The 15721-nt window shown below is 40.4% G+C and overlaps 1 protein-coding gene across 1 annotated transcript in view; it reads left to right on the top strand.

The window, feature by feature from the left end:
* The window catches only part of LOC129108364 (spondin-1-like), a 93522-nt gene extending 79228 nt beyond the window's left edge, over positions 1–14294 (top strand). Inside the window, exons 10-16 of the mRNA XM_054620148.1 lie at positions 1477–1552; positions 4293–4475; positions 8703–8873; positions 9302–9469; positions 10370–10528; positions 11976–12254; positions 12325–14294. Of these exons, the coding sequence (XP_054476123.1) occupies positions 1477–1552; positions 4293–4475; positions 8703–8873; positions 9302–9469; positions 10370–10528; positions 11976–12254; positions 12325–12488 (1200 nt within the window). The 3' untranslated portion in view covers positions 12489–14294. The remainder of the gene's footprint in view (positions 1–1476; positions 1553–4292; positions 4476–8702; positions 8874–9301; positions 9470–10369; positions 10529–11975; positions 12255–12324) is intronic.
* The last annotated feature ends 1427 nt before the right edge of the window (positions 14295–15721 follow it).

Consider the following 15721-nt stretch of genomic DNA (forward strand, 5'->3'; position numbering starts at 1 on the left):
TTAATACTGAATAATAGGCTGCTCTAGAATTACGGAGTGCCTTCTTATATATTTTAAGACTGTCTCGCCAGACTAACAGCGCTTCATCCACATTGGTGGAACGCCATATCCTTTCAAGTTTTCGCGATATTCGCGGGTTTGAGGGTTATACCATGGAGTTATATTGAGCAATGGTAATAAAACCCTGTAGAAATCGCTTCTTTAAATGTACCTACAGCACTATCAGATAGACATCTAGTGTAGAAACTTTTGCCTAATGGCGTCCACTCTGGTAGTAAAAATTCAAAAGTTATCAGATAATGGTCTGATAAAAGAGAGTTCTGTTGAGAGACAATTACATTTTCTATTTCAATACCATATACCAGAACAAGGTCAAGGGTATGGTTAAAAGAGTGAGTTGGTTTATGTACACAATGACAGAAGCCAATAGAATCTAATAATGAACTAAACGCAGTACTAAGGCTATCATTATCCACATCCACATGAATATTAAAATCCCCTACAATAATAACTTTATCTGTTTTGAGGACTAAACTTGATAAAAACTCACAGAATTCAGATAGGAATTCAGAATACGCACCTGGTGCATGGTACACTATAACAAAGAGAGTTGACTTTAATGCTTTCCCGCTCGGGTTTGAAAGACTAAGAACAAGGCTTTCAAATGAGTTATAATTTAATTTAGGTTTAGGGTTTATTAATAGGCTTGAATCAAAGATGGCTGCTACTCCACCTCCTCGGCCTGTGCCTCGAGGAATATGAGTATTAATATGACTTGGAGGAGTTGATTCATTTAGGCTAACGTACTCTTCATGACACAGCCAGGTTTCAGTAAGACAAAATAAATCAATATGATTATCTGATATTAAATCATTTACAAGTACACCCTTAGATGACAGAGATCTAATATTTAAGAGTCCACATTTAATTGTCCTGTTTTGATGCACTGTTGCATTGGTTGCCTTAACTTTTATTAAGTTATTTTGTATAACTCCTCTTCTGTTGACTTTAAATAATTGAAGTGGCCGTGGGGCAGACACAGTCTCTATAGGGTTTTGGGTGGGTAACTGGGTGGGTAACTGCTCTAAAGGAAGCGCAGAGAAGTGTGAAAGACTGCGATTCTGCTTCTGCTTCCTGGTACAAGTTAACACCTTTTTTGCAGGACTTCGACAACAAGCAACTGCGTCAACGTATCTGATTGTTTTCATGTTGAAGCAATATTGCTTTGTAATGATGTTGTCAACCATGTAAACTCTGTTGATCATACATACACACAGGCCTGGAGGTTAACTCAGAAAATAATTGCAATTCCATCATGTTGACACAACACAAATAACTCTTTAAATACCATTGTCATATACACAGCCAATGGTGATCTATGGAAGTAACTGTGTAATAATCAAAGTTCCATGCTCAAAGATCCATTTGTTTTGTAAGGAGCTTTGGATACATTATGAATTTTCCTCGTATGTGCAGGGAGAGCAGTGCAACGTGGTCCCGGACACCATAGACGACATCGTTGCTGATATTGGACAAGAGGAGAAGGATGAAGGTACAGTAAATGCTCACACCCATAGAAATGGAATGGGAGTAGAAACAGCGATTTTTGTTAGTCGTTATGGCTACAACACACGTTAGTGGGCTGTAGCCAGTGTAGCATCAAAGCATGGAGGAATCAGCAACATACCTGGCCAGCTGTCTGCTAGTTAGCTAGCTAGCTTGTTAATTCCACCATGCTTTTGTGCTATAATGTTTACAGAAAATGAGCCCGAACAAAACCGTCACTCATCTGTCGATTAGCGATGTGCTCTCCTTCGCTTTGACAATAGAATGAGGATGAACCATTAAGTTGTTAAAGTTCTCAAGTCTGCTTAGTTTATACAAAAGTAAGCACGCTTCAAAGGTCGCAATGGCAACGGTAAACCTAATATAGCGGCAGCTCTGGCCATCCTGCTACGTTAATTTGAATGGAAATGTCCTTCTACTCCCATTTAATTTCTATAAACACACTTTTTCCTGATTACAGTTATTCAGGCAGAGACCCAATGATGATACAATGGATTCACTTTAAGGGCTTGATGGAGTGTTTTATTCAGACCCTGTCATTACGTGATATTGCATCCCTTCATTTTCTCTGAACTTTTCAAATCACCCTGTGTTTGCAAAACATTCAAATTAACAATTCACTTACAGACTGAGTGGATACTGTGGGGATTCAGTGATGTGTGATGCTCCAGGACACACACATAGCTCATTACAGACACAACAGAGTCACAGATGGGCCCAGGTCAGGGAGTCAGAACACAGAGAGAACAAGTCTCGTCGCTATTAAACATACTTTATATTCTGCTGTGCATCACAGATCCTGTCATTCTGGACAGTGATGTTTCAGCAGTTCTGCATACGAAATCTGGTTGTGGCCACTACCTGAGAGTTTTATCTGTAATTTAGTTAATAACCATAATAAAGAAGGAACTAAGTAAGCTTCTTCTGCTTTATCGTTCTTTATTTCTGTCACTTTCTCTCGCACATTTTTTGTATGTTGTTTGGGGGATAAATAGAGCCCGACAGAGCATAAACATTAAGGATTGTAACCCCGTCACCTATAATTGACCTTCAATTCAAGTAATTTGTATAATGTACTGCCGTCCAGTTCATGTGTTTATTAAACATAACAAGGACACAAAGTATCCGCAAAACGTTTGCTGTTATAGTATTTCTTTAGTTAACTAAAGCATGATTTTATGAAAACGTCTAGGAAAGTAAAAGCGCTTGGTTCAAAGAGTAGTTCAAGTGAAATATTTGTATTTAAAATACATTTTGTATATTCATTCATTCATTCATTCATTTTCCGTAACCTGCTTATCCAGTTAAGGGTCGCAGAGGTGCTGGAGCCGATCTCAGCTGTCACATTTTGTATATATTTAATAAATAATTTTAAGATTCATACCACTTTCATGAGTGAATTCCTAAACCAAAATGTCAACCTGGTCTCCTAAAATGAACGTTCCTGTACAACAGAACTGCATTGTAAATTACTTTTCCAGGGAAACATATTTCTCTGTTTGTAATCATACTCTGTGAAAGTCCGCAGAAGAGTGTGGAACAAACATTTCAGGACTTTCACCCAGGAGACAGCTGTTCATGTCCAGTGTGGAATAAAGAGGCAACATTGACTTACGTTTATATCTTAAATTAAGTAACAAAAATACTTATTTAATGCCGAACAGTGATGTCTTACTAAGCATAACCAACTAGTTTCGATGTGTTTTGTTTTGTTTCAATTTTCAACGATAAACACATTTCAAAAACTGGGACCATTAAGAAAAAAAATGTTAACAAACACGTACAGAGAAAAATACTTTGACGAAATGTGCTATGGTTTTCTGGGAACATCACTCTTTTACACCGCCTTCAAATGTGGTCGTTTTGAAACAGGTAGAAACACTTTCAATTTGCAACCCGGTTGGACAATACCTCACACAAGTTCTTTAGTAGCAAAATGGGGGTGACCTTAAACTTAAAAGATGAGCTGTCCATTGCCTGCTTGTTAACCAGCAGACGGGCTAAACAAGTCAGACCAGTGCATGACAGTGTTTGTGTAGGACATTGCCGCTTTGAGCTTTTTTTAAGTGGCCTTGGGAACGGCGCGGCATTTTGCAGACGCTGCAGAATTCCCTAACAAGAATCTCCCGCAGCCTAATAAATGTCTTCCTTAGTCAGTCATAGACCATTTGCTCGTTTCCCTCCTCTCTTTCTCCCCCGTCTCCCATCTTCTCCGTGTGAGATGACATTACGGAGACGAGGCCGGTCCTCTTTTGTCCCGATGCAGAGCCTCAGCGCTTTCACATACCCATCATCCCCGTCTGTCCTCTTCCCTTCCTCTCTGCGTCTCCAGTTCCATTGTTCCCTCATCCTCCGTTGTCATTACACGTTATCCCGGAGAATTGCACCTGCTCAAGGTTCGTCCCCGAGGCCTGTCGGTATATTCTCTCCTCTCTCTCTCTCTCATTTTCTCTGGCTCTCTGAACCCCGAGAGAGCACTTTTAATTGAAGCCAGTCCCCCTGCTACTTCTTGGAGCTCCAGCTACCACTGATAATTGGGCAAGACATTCACAAATCACACTCTCCTCTCCCTTTTCCCCCTCTCGGATGCCACTCGCTGGCCTCTCCCGGTCAAGTACTTGCAGTAATCACCTGTGTGTACGATGTTAAATGATCAGTGTCAGCCCAACGGACATATATCAAAATGCCTCTTTTTTTCTTTGTTAACTCCTGTGTTTCTCACTCAGATGACACACCAGAGACGTGCATCTACTCGGGCTGGTCTCCCTGGTCGGCCTGTAGCAGCGCGACGTGTGAAAAGGGCCGCAGGATGAGGCAGAGGATGCTGAAGGCCCAGCTGGACCTCAGCGTGCCGTGTCCCCACACTCAAGATTTCCAGCCCTGCATGGGTCCAGGATGCAGCATCGACGGTAAATATGACACACACACACACACACACCCACATGCAAAAGGGGGGGGGGGGCATACAGTTGTGAATCACTGCACCTACAGGAAAATGTAGGTAGGCAAGTCCTTGAGCAAGGCGCTCCACTGTAGGTGCTATGTAAGTGATTATTGGCTCTCGCACTGGGTTGATTTAGAAAATAATCTAGATATAAATTTTGAATGATTTCGAAGTGTTTTCCTTCAATAAATAACATGTATTTGGTTGTGTCTTAGCCCTTCCAGTTACCCAGCCAAAGTGGGAGAGCAGATCATTCTATATTTCCCTCATTACATTGAATGTAACTGCTCTTTAATTCCCTCTGAACAGGGCCAAAAAGTGAAGCCGTATTTCAGTTATGAGCATTAACACTCATGAAAAACCTGGAGCGCGCCACTTGTTTCGAGTAGATGTTAATTATCAGTCCAGCAGCCGCCAAAGCGAGTGCAAGCCTCTGTCAACAACAGTAGAAATACTTCATTGAAAAAACTGCACAACACGATGGTTAGCCACGCTAACCATCGTGTTGGTGTTGGCCTACGGATGGTAACAGTTCAGACATTCATGCTTTCACCAGGATGGATAAGAGATGCATGATACTGGAAAAAACTGACACTACAAAAAAAAATCTCTGCAATATATGTTCCGATATAAAAACATACAGGAACATATATGTATATAGATGTATATACATGCATATATTATCACACTCAACCTTCCTCTCAGGTTGTGAATACTGAGAGGTTCAGAAAACACTTTATTTTCCTTTCCAGACAAAGGATCTCATTAAGCAGCATTTCATGCAAATCAGGTGCGACGGGGCTCATTTACATCTATAATCTCAGTGAATACCTGCTAAATTGAAAAAATGTTGCAGCACTGACATAATTAGACGCTGGCTTACCAAATATCCTCCATTGTCTTGTTCATTATAGTATACAGGATACACATCAGTGGCGTGCCGTGACTTTTCCCACGTCAACGCTCAGAGTTAATGTGATTAATGTCTTGGTAGACATTAACCTTTTTTTTTTAGGTTCATAAAATGTAACTGAATCACAAAAATGTATGAAATTACTACAGACAGAGCACCTAATTTTAGAGTTATTTTCGGTGTGTGGCATCAACCAATCAGGGGCCACCAGGAATATCCAAACATTTTACAAACGTACTGCCTTCAGGTGGGGAACAGTAACACAAACACAAACTTTGTTTTATGTACACTTCTGAACTCTTTAAACAATAAACTGAAAAACAATATTTTTTTACCTCCAAACTCTGGTGCATGAATATAAACACACTTGTATCATTGTCTTCTGCCACACTTCATCACACAAATTAGCATTAAAGAAAACAAAGACTGCATTCATTTTTTTTCTCTAATCCTTGTTTTCCTTTGATCAGTGAGCCCTCAAAATAATAAGGAGATTAAAGCTCAGGTATTCATCTCGTCGTGACTAAAACCCCAAAGTGGATGGTTCATTTTGGCTGATCTGCAGGTGGAACCACAAAGCCGCTGCCTCGGTTCTATTTCAGGGCCCAGTGGAATTGTTTGTGTAGCCGTTGCACGACTATTGGGATTATTGTTGTGAAGGATTATGCAGCGTGTGCGTGAGGAAACAGGTGAAACAGAAGGAGCAAGGAGCCAACTAGGAAAGTTTGTGAAGCCCACACATACCCGAAGTGGATATGGTTACATCGAGAGGATCTTTCGCAAAATACAAATCCCTAGCACAGTCTAAACATCGTCATTTGGATCCTCTAATTACTTCACTGAAACATAAGATTATGTGGATCAGCTGTTGACTCTGAGCGTCCTCCTGCATCAGAGATGCTGAAACCAGTAATTAAATGTGTTTATCTTTATTTTAAAGAAACCCACGCACCATGTTGTTATTGTTAAGATAATAGGAACAACTTCGAGGATTGTGTGTGTTCATTAAGATGCAGAAACTAAGTATTTGATGCAAAGACATAAACAACAACAACAAAGCAGGAATTCGCTGTGATCCAATTATCAAATTAGACAAATCTTTTCCTACCTCTCTCGCTTTTGTCAGAGGAGAAACTTTTCTCTCTGATTTCCATCTAAGGCATCAGTTTGATGTTCTTTCACTCGGAGCAACAACAACCCCCCCCCCCCAAACCCCCCTACAACAAACACACCAATAAACAAAACCTTGAAGAGTTTGCTTTTGTTCAATTTCCAGTGAAGCTGTCAGTTCGGAACAAATGCTGAGAGGCAGCCCTTCTCCTCGCTCTCCTGATGTCCACCAGTCATTGGATGAGTGAAGCTCACACACACTCCAACCAAACACTGCTGTTCATATATCAGACAGCAATGGCTTTTTTGCTCCGGAGTACCACCTTTGTTTTCATTTAGCGCACTGTCAGCGTGCGGCGTGAGATTGATAATTGGGGGCTAAATGCCAGAGGATGACGAGGGGGATTGATTGATATTCCTGGGTAACACTTTGGCTCTCTGAAGGCCTTGTCTGAGCAGGAGATAGATGTATCTTTTATCAATGCTTCGCTCAGTTCTGCTTTATTAGACCACAGACGGTAAGCAATGCCACTATCAGGTGATTTCTCAATACAATGTTATTTACAAGGTCTGTTCTAGCACAGTCGCATCGTCTTGACTCCCCCTTTCAGAAGAGGTGTTTACCGAGACGCCATCAAAGGGCCGTTAGACTCGTATAGTGACTCTCCTTAAGTGAAGGGTAGGGAGATCTTGAAGTGCCGTGCAGGCTAATAGTGATAAAATACACCAAAAAGTGGAGCCTTGTTAAAGCCAGAGAAGCTGCAGTTCACTTTACAGTTGATATACCAGCCAGGGGTCATACATATTGACTTTCACTCCCTCAGGCCCGCCTGTGATTAGGGACTGTCCTTCAGGCAACTTGCCTTTTTAAAAAGAGAGCTGAAGGAGATTCTGAGGAAGAGCTTTTCTTTTTTTTAAATTGAAGCTTTGAGACGATTTAACAGACTGAAATCCGAAAAGCTGTTAAGAGAGGAGTCTGGTGTGGCGTGTTGGAAGACTGTCCTGTAACCGATGGACCTGGGTTTGAACAAGTCCCAAAGAGTGAAGAAAATTTGTCCTAGTGGCCGAAACCGGGGACTTACAACTTCCAGATCCGTTACGTGATAGCATTGGACCCAAAATGTTTTTTTTCCCCATAGACTTACAGACTTACAAGTACGAAGACTTAAAGGGAAGGTTTGCCACCAGTTATGTGGATGTCCAATCAGTGCTGATGGTAACTGTAGTCCACTAAAAAAGTAAATTGCCAAGTGTGTGCTATATTCACTGAGAAAGCTGATCTCTCCTGCTGCAAGGTCTTGCCGGCTTCTCATACACGTAACAGGATGCTTTGCAAGCTAGCAACAATTTTATTGGGTCTGATAGATAAACAAAATAAACCAATAAAATGTCACTGAAGCAGATATTCTCACACCTACACCAAAAAATACAAAATTACACCTATTGATATCAAGTTTCTCTTTTACATCAAACTAAGACAGACTTTATTGCTCTGTTAACTTATCGCAGGAAAGACGCTGAACAAGCTGTACAGTATGTGTTAGATAGAAAGATATCTGCTAGGTAAATGTAACATCAAGAACATTATATGTCCAGTAGGGTAATCCAAGATAATATAAATTACTATGGATAAGGGTTCAGTGAATCCACATTAAATATGAAGTACAGCTCCTGGCCAACATGACAGGCAGATACTACATCTTTTTATATAATATAATAATCTCAGGTGAGGGCACCACTCAGGAACCTCATCATATGGAGGGTTCCTGTTGCTATCAATGTGTGCCTGCAAGTCTACAGATTTTGTTGTTCATGAAAAAACAATGAGCTTCTCTGGAGCTGAATCTGGTCCTGTTGTTTTTCTCCTCTCTTTGAATCCAAACATGTTGAACCCTCTGACAAAAGGCACCTGTTTTAAATCTATTTGGTCACATTGGAATACATTGATTTTATTTCACAGTGCACCTGACACAGAACTTTTATAACTTTTGATTTGACAAAAATCTACTCATTGAAAAGTTGTATCTACTGGTTTTAGCAGCTCAAGTACAAAGCTGGAACCTTTTCTAATATTAAACCAGCAAAGAGAAATGTAAAAAGTAAGACCTAAAATGTCAGGATGTTCTTTTAAAAGCTTCTTCTCCTGCTACTCTTGTTCCTGGTGGACAGAGCCGTCGACCTGTATGATGTCGGAGTGGATCAGCTGGTCGGCCTGCAGCGTGTCCTGTGGGATGGGGATGAGGTCCAGAGAGCGGTATGTCAAACAGTATCCTGAGGACGGCTCGCTCTGCCAGCTCCAGACTGAGGAGACGGAGAAGTGTGTCGTCAACGATGAATGCTGTGAGTGCTTTTTGATTTTACTGCAGTGTGACTATATCTTTGTTTCTATTAAGAATGTGAAAAATTATTATTTTATTTTTTAATAACTTAAATGTTCTTTCATAATGTAGTGTCTGTGATTATAATTCTTTTTTTTCATATGAATCAATCTATCTTAATAGGTACATTATTTAAAAGAAAACACTTGAAACTCAGTCATAATCCATTTCTGAGAAATATTCCTTAAATGTTTATTTTGTGCAAACCCCCCCCCCCCCCCCCCAAAAAAAAAAAAGTATTATTGTGATAGTTGAACAGTGGGTAGAAAAGCTGAATTTAACAATAACTGTTCAGTTAGTTACACAACTTTAGCAGTCAATCCAAAAACTGGATATTCTTGTGGTGGAACGCCCCCAAACAAGTGTGTTTTTTGGTGTTCTTCTCCACAGCACCCAGCAGCTGTGTGGTGACTGAGTGGGCTGAGTGGGACCCCTGCAGCGTCACCTGTGGTTTGGGCATGAGAAGACGTGAGCGCATGGTGAAGATGCCCCCTATAGACGGATCAATGTGCAAGACCGAGGTGGCCGAAGTGGAGAAATGCATGATGCCAGAATGCCGTAAGAAACTTTTTTTTTACCCTTCGTTTATATGGTTTTACTGTATAAAACGTTTTTGATGCCTCAGAGCCAAACGAGGAAGTGAGATCTAAGGAACGTCCTGGAGGGAATTTCTCAAATTTGGCTTGGAGCACGTTGGATTGGATGAACTGATTAGATGTTGGTGGTTAGAGGTCAAAGGTCAATGTGACCTTAAGTTCGTCCCATCCAGGGGGCAAACTTCGGTTCTGCCGAGTGAATGCGGATGTGTTATAAGACATGGATACTCTACTGGCCGATGGGAGGCGACTCCTCCTGTTGCAAAAAGAAAAATGACCCTAAATGACCCTACTTCTCATTTGATTTATTACCTCAGTAAACATTGTAAACATTTTATTAACTTGAGTAGTAAGTTTATCCCTATCTCGAGAAACTAGCTGAGAATCCCGGCTACACCGAGGAGGCACTAGTTACTACTCAAAACCCGGCAACCAAAATGGAATGGACCCAATGAGAGTCATACCATTCATTAGAAACACGGCTTTTGACTCAAGCATTAGCTGATTAGAAATTGGTGGTCAAAGGTCACTGTGACCTCACAAAACACTTCTTTGGCCATAACTCAAGAGTTCATACAGTATGCTAATTATGGTAATTTAGCACAACTGTCTAAAAGTGATGACATTTTGGACTGACATGGATGTTAACAGCAAATAATGAGTGTTTGTTTGTACATTTTCAATTGAGCTGAAAAAACTTCATTGTAGTGAATGAGCAAACTGATGAGAGATACTGCACATGAACATGAATCAGGTTTTGAGCTTTGTGACGTAAAGTTTTGGGAGTTTATCCGGATAATTAGCACTGATTAGCACACCTAACGGTAGCATACATGCTTGCATATACCTGTGCTTTTTTCAGATAGCATCCCCTGCATGCTGTCGCCTTGGTCTGACTGGAGCGATTGCAGCGTGACATGTGGGCGGGGCTTGAGGACGCGTCAGAGGATGCTGAAGTCGGATCCTGCAGAGTGCTCCGAGGAGCTGGAGCAGACGGAGAAGTGCATGTTACCCGAGTGCCGTGAGTACCTGGAGCACAGAACTGATGCTCCTTCATTCATAACCGTCACAGAGAGGAGAAATCCAGAGAGGCAGCGTCGGACGACTTACTGTGCTTTAGTTTTAGAATGATGGAAATTAGTTTGTTTTTTTGGTGCATTTGCCTTAGTTAAAACTTTCACCCTAACTGCCCTGATACCTGCTTGTTTCCTGAGCTATGGGTTTTGTTAATGACAGAATTCATAATGTTGAGTTTAATATGATTTATTTTCAAGCTTGTTAACTTTGAGTTATCATTTCTCATTTATTGCCTGTTTCATTTGTCACTTTTTATCATGTTTCATTCTGTTTTCGGGTTGTCCGTGCGTCTGTCCCTTTCTAGTGAAGGCAATGTATCTCTGGAAACGCCTAGAGGGATTTTTTTCAAATCTTCAAAAATGTCTACCTGGACTCAAGGATAAACCAAAAATGTTTTGGGCCGTAAATCAATAATTGATATGCTAATTTAGACAATTTCACACAAATGTCTCATGTGATAAAATTATGAAGTTGTTTATTTATCTTTTTCGTCTTACTTTCCATTCATTCAGTTTCGCTTTTTGCCGACCCGAGGACCGTCTTGTTTGAAAAAACTTTATTTGAATTGTCACGTGTCAAAACCGGCAGCAGGTTTCCTGCACAAAGGCCTATAAATGTAGTAACATAGTGTGGGATAACAGAACGTGATCTCACACTGTCCAGTGGGTACTGATAATTGATTAGAGTGTAATGCATTAAAGTGGCCCTATTATGCTTTTCCACTTTTTCCCTCTTCTTTAGTGTGTTATATATTTTTATGTACATGTAAAAGGTCCGTAGAGTGTAAAACCTGAAGTCCACGCCTAAAAGGAGTTACCCTCCCCCTCAGAAGCTCCTGAGCTGCCTGAAACGGCTCCATTGAATTCTCTCCTTCAGTTCCTTAACTTTATGAGGTCATAATGTTACAGAAGTGATGGAAAGCTCTCCGGCTAGTTTGGCCCGCCCTCAAACAACAAAAGAGAGAGACAGAGCTGAAGCTCCTGAGGAAGAGTTTTTTTGAAATGTGAAACGTTGACCAATCACAACAAAGCGGGCTAGCTGACCAATCAGGGCAGACTTTGCTTTCTGGAGGGAGAAGCAAGCGCTACAACGGAGCATTTCAGAGAGAGGGTGAGAAGAAGTGCTGCAGGACAGCCAGGATGAGAAAAACAAGGCGGATTACGAGCATTAACGCATGTAAACATGTAACTGTAACTGGAGATAAAAATATGCATAGCATAGCATAATAGGGCCTTTTTAAAATTGGAACATGTACACTGAAGAACGTGATTTGAGTTTACCAATCACAAGAAGAAATGTTTCCTGTGCTTATATTTGTTCCTTGACATTTCATTGTCTGGCCTCCCTTCCCCTCGTTCCCCTCATTCCCCCCTTTCCGCTCTTCCTTCTAGCCGTCGACTGCATGGTCTCCGAGTGGTCCGAGTGGTCCGAGTGCAACAAGTCCTGCGGAAAAGGACATACCATTCGGACCCGTATGGTCAAACTGGAGGCGCAGTTTGGGGGCGGCGCTTGTCCCGAGACCATCCAGAGGAAGAAGTGCAAGATCAGGAAGTGCAGGTCGAAAGGGAAGGAGGAGAGAGGAGGAGGTGGGGGTGGAGGCGGAGGAGCAGGAGGAGGAAAGAGAAGGAGACGGGGCAAACATGGAAAAGATGCGACCGAGGAGCAGCCAGGTTTGTTGGGAATGATCTGTTATGTTAGCTTGACTACAAGAGAGCCAGAGCTGAGATGCTTCTGTTTCAGGTTGCAGGATGCAGCCGTGGACCGGCTGGACGGACTGCACCAAACCGTGCGGAGGGGGGATCCAGGAGCGCTTCATGGCGGCGAAGAAGAGAGTCAAAGGCGCCCAGGCGGCCGGCTGCAAGGACCAGAGGGAGATCCGCGCCTGTAACGTTCATCCCTGCTAGAAGGGGCGGGGCACTACTGAGCTACAGAGGAGGGGGAGGGGCGGGTTTAATACGGGAGAAGTGAACATATGGGTTAATTTGGTGAAGATGATGAGGAAGCGTTTTGTGTACAGGGAGGTGAGGTGAGGGGGGAGATGATGATGGGTTAGTTTGACACTTTGGAGACGAGATATAAGTTTAGGTAAGGAGAGGAGAAGGGAGGAGAAAGAAGGAGACGATAATGTTCTGTTTAGTGAAGCCATTGTAGGCATTTAGTTAACAGGGCTGACATTTACTTTAGACCACAATGAAAGTTACTCAAGAGAGTAAAGTCTGTGTCCTGCAAAAAAAACTTCATATATATATAGATAGAAAAAAATACATAGAGTTGGCCTTTATTCCAGCATTTCTATTCATTTTTGTGAAGAAAGTGCAATTGTTATTAAGATATAAACAGGATAAGGGCACAATGAAAACCTGAACACATGTTCATTCACAGAGCCTAATAGAACAATGGCCAAGCGTTAGGGAGAAGAAAACACTGAATTTATAAAGAAAATTAAAAGGGTTCTAAAAATAAAAACTCATCTCTGATGTAATATTCACAGGAAATAATCTACTAGAAAATTCATCAAAATCATCCAAAACACTAAACACTATTTCGGTTGATTGTACAGTTTTTTCAGTGTTGTTTTCTGTTCTGTTATTGCTATGAATGGAATATAATGGGAAATAACCATAACATATGTCACTTAGTCAGGGGTCTATTAACTCGATGATAGAGAAGGGGTCCCTTAAGGAAAAAAAGGTTGGGAATCATTGGTTTTATCCATAGCTGAGCATCATATTTATAAACTCACCATAAGTCCGGAAGGAAAAATAATATCGGAACATCTCCCAAGACAGCACAACTACACAAATCAAAAAAAGTTTACTTCTAAGATGAGTTGTTGGTCCACTACAGAGCATTTGAATGAAAAAGAGTAGTCATTTTAAAATCCCTTTTAACCCTAGTAGGGAGAATTTAAAGATGCAATCTGCACCCTTTTTTGCAAGACATAGACATTCACACAGGAATTCTCTAAAGGCTTATGGATGTACTGTTTATCTACTATCTAACCAACACTTATAAATGACACTACTATGTAAGTACTAAAAAAACACTTTCCCTAATAGCCAGATACGTTTAAATAGAGATGTTTTTATACTGTTAAAATTAGTCTTTATATACTGTACTGCTGTTGATCTTGTCGTTTCAGCTGATGTAGCATTAAACCCGCGATAGCGCTCACTCTTGTCAGGAGATCTTCTGTTAGCATGTGCTATGATTCTGTTTGGTTTGGACATCATGCTTTCTCTGCCGTAGATGTTGTCCTAAAACAGATCGCTAAAATGACTGTGTCTGCCCGAAAAACACAAACGGACGGAGACACTTGTGCTGTGCTGCAACGGTTCTGGCTGCAAAAAAGGTTTTATGGGAAAACATTGCAGAGGTATTAAAAGGTGTAGGACAGCTCAACACGCAGTAGACTGTTACTGGGGCCTTGGTTACAACATGTCTGTTTATTACCCATTGTTTTTTTACCATGCTTTCCATCGTGTTGCCATAATGAGTGATTTTTTTTAATGGTTATCACATAGCAGAATACGTTCTTTTTCAATTCAAATAAGAATGTCATCACCAAAGTTCTATTTTCTGTCGATGTTCTTTCTTGCCTTCACTGTTTTCTGTTTTCAGACCTCTTTCTTGATTTCTTTGCCTCTGTATCACGTGACTGTTTTCTAAGAAACCACCTTTACAATAAAAAATGTAAATGTGAAAATCTTGATGTTGTTTGACTCTTTTTGAACAACCATGATGTTGTGTTTTATGATATATCCGGGCCCCCTTTTAACAGCTCCAAAAACGTTATCATAAATAACCTTATAAATGTGACTTTTGATGACTAATGACGTTTAAGAAGATGCAGACACTGGGATATGTAAGATGTTAATGAGGTAAATTATAATTCTTTTTTTTTTACACATGTATTATTGGGGTATGTGTCACCAATTGGAAAGTAAAGCCAATATCCAAGAATCACCAGGTTTAAATGATCATGAATCTTAATAGGATGCAAAAGCAGATAATCGTGTATGACCACTTTCCAGTGGCATTTATTTATTCTTCTTTTTGTTGGAAAAAAGTATGACCGCAAGGCCATTTGAGTGTTCAGCCAGCTTTCTCATCTCTGTACTTACAATTGAATTCCACTAGATGGAAGTAGAGGAATAAAAATTATTATATAACCCATGAGGATATCATGGTCAGGATGATACTTGGAGAGCAGAATAAACAGAATAATTGATTCAAACTCGAACATTGTGTTTTAGTAGTCTGATATTTTCCTATTTTTTTCAGTTGACCACATCCTGGTTTTGCTTAAAATGACTGCAACAAAATTACTTGATTATGATTAGGCAACAAAAGTACTTGCTTCACACGGGACACAAACAACAGTCTCTGGAGTAAAAGCCCCGTGTTTGTGGCCCATCCACCAGCCTGACTTCCATCCAGAAACAGAAGAATTGATTCAAACTCGAACATTGTGTTTTAGTAGTCTGATATTTTCCTATTTTTTTCAGTTGACTCACAGTGATTCTTCATATCTTTAATTTTTTCAATATATTTTCAGTTTACAGACATGAACGTAAACACACATTTAACAACCGGAGGGATAAAACTGCTTTTCAATAAGGTTAAATATTTGCATTTCAATAAGGTTAAATATTTGCAAGTGACATAAAAAAAAGATTGGACTGAATCAGAACAGCAGAGATTTAAATATCCTGACTAATAATCAATTCTATAGGATCAAGCTACCTTTCCTACATGTCCCACAATGCAACTTTGGTAAATGGCAAGTCTTTTAAACTCCTCACCCCTTTGGTTTGGCAGCCTTTCTCTCATACATTTGAAGTCTCGAGCTGAGATAACCTCGATGACATCACTATGACATCATACAGGGTTATTTTGTCAGACTTGACAAAGCTCTCTTAGAGCCACAGAAACCATGACTCAGCAGTTCTTACAGTTTGAGTTGTATTCACCTATTGAGGATCAGAAATAATTCAAAAAACAGTTTATTGCAAAGTATGTTTGCACAAACAAGGAATTTGACTTGATGATTGGTGAATAGCAATAAACAGTACAATAGCCTAAAGATAAAATAAAAACTACAAATATGTAAATTTACAATAGAGTATGAACAATC

This window comes from Anoplopoma fimbria, chromosome 19 (genome assembly GCF_027596085.1).
Source record: "Anoplopoma fimbria isolate UVic2021 breed Golden Eagle Sablefish chromosome 19, Afim_UVic_2022, whole genome shotgun sequence".
Lineage (NCBI taxonomy): Eukaryota > Metazoa > Chordata > Actinopteri > Perciformes > Anoplopomatidae > Anoplopoma > Anoplopoma fimbria.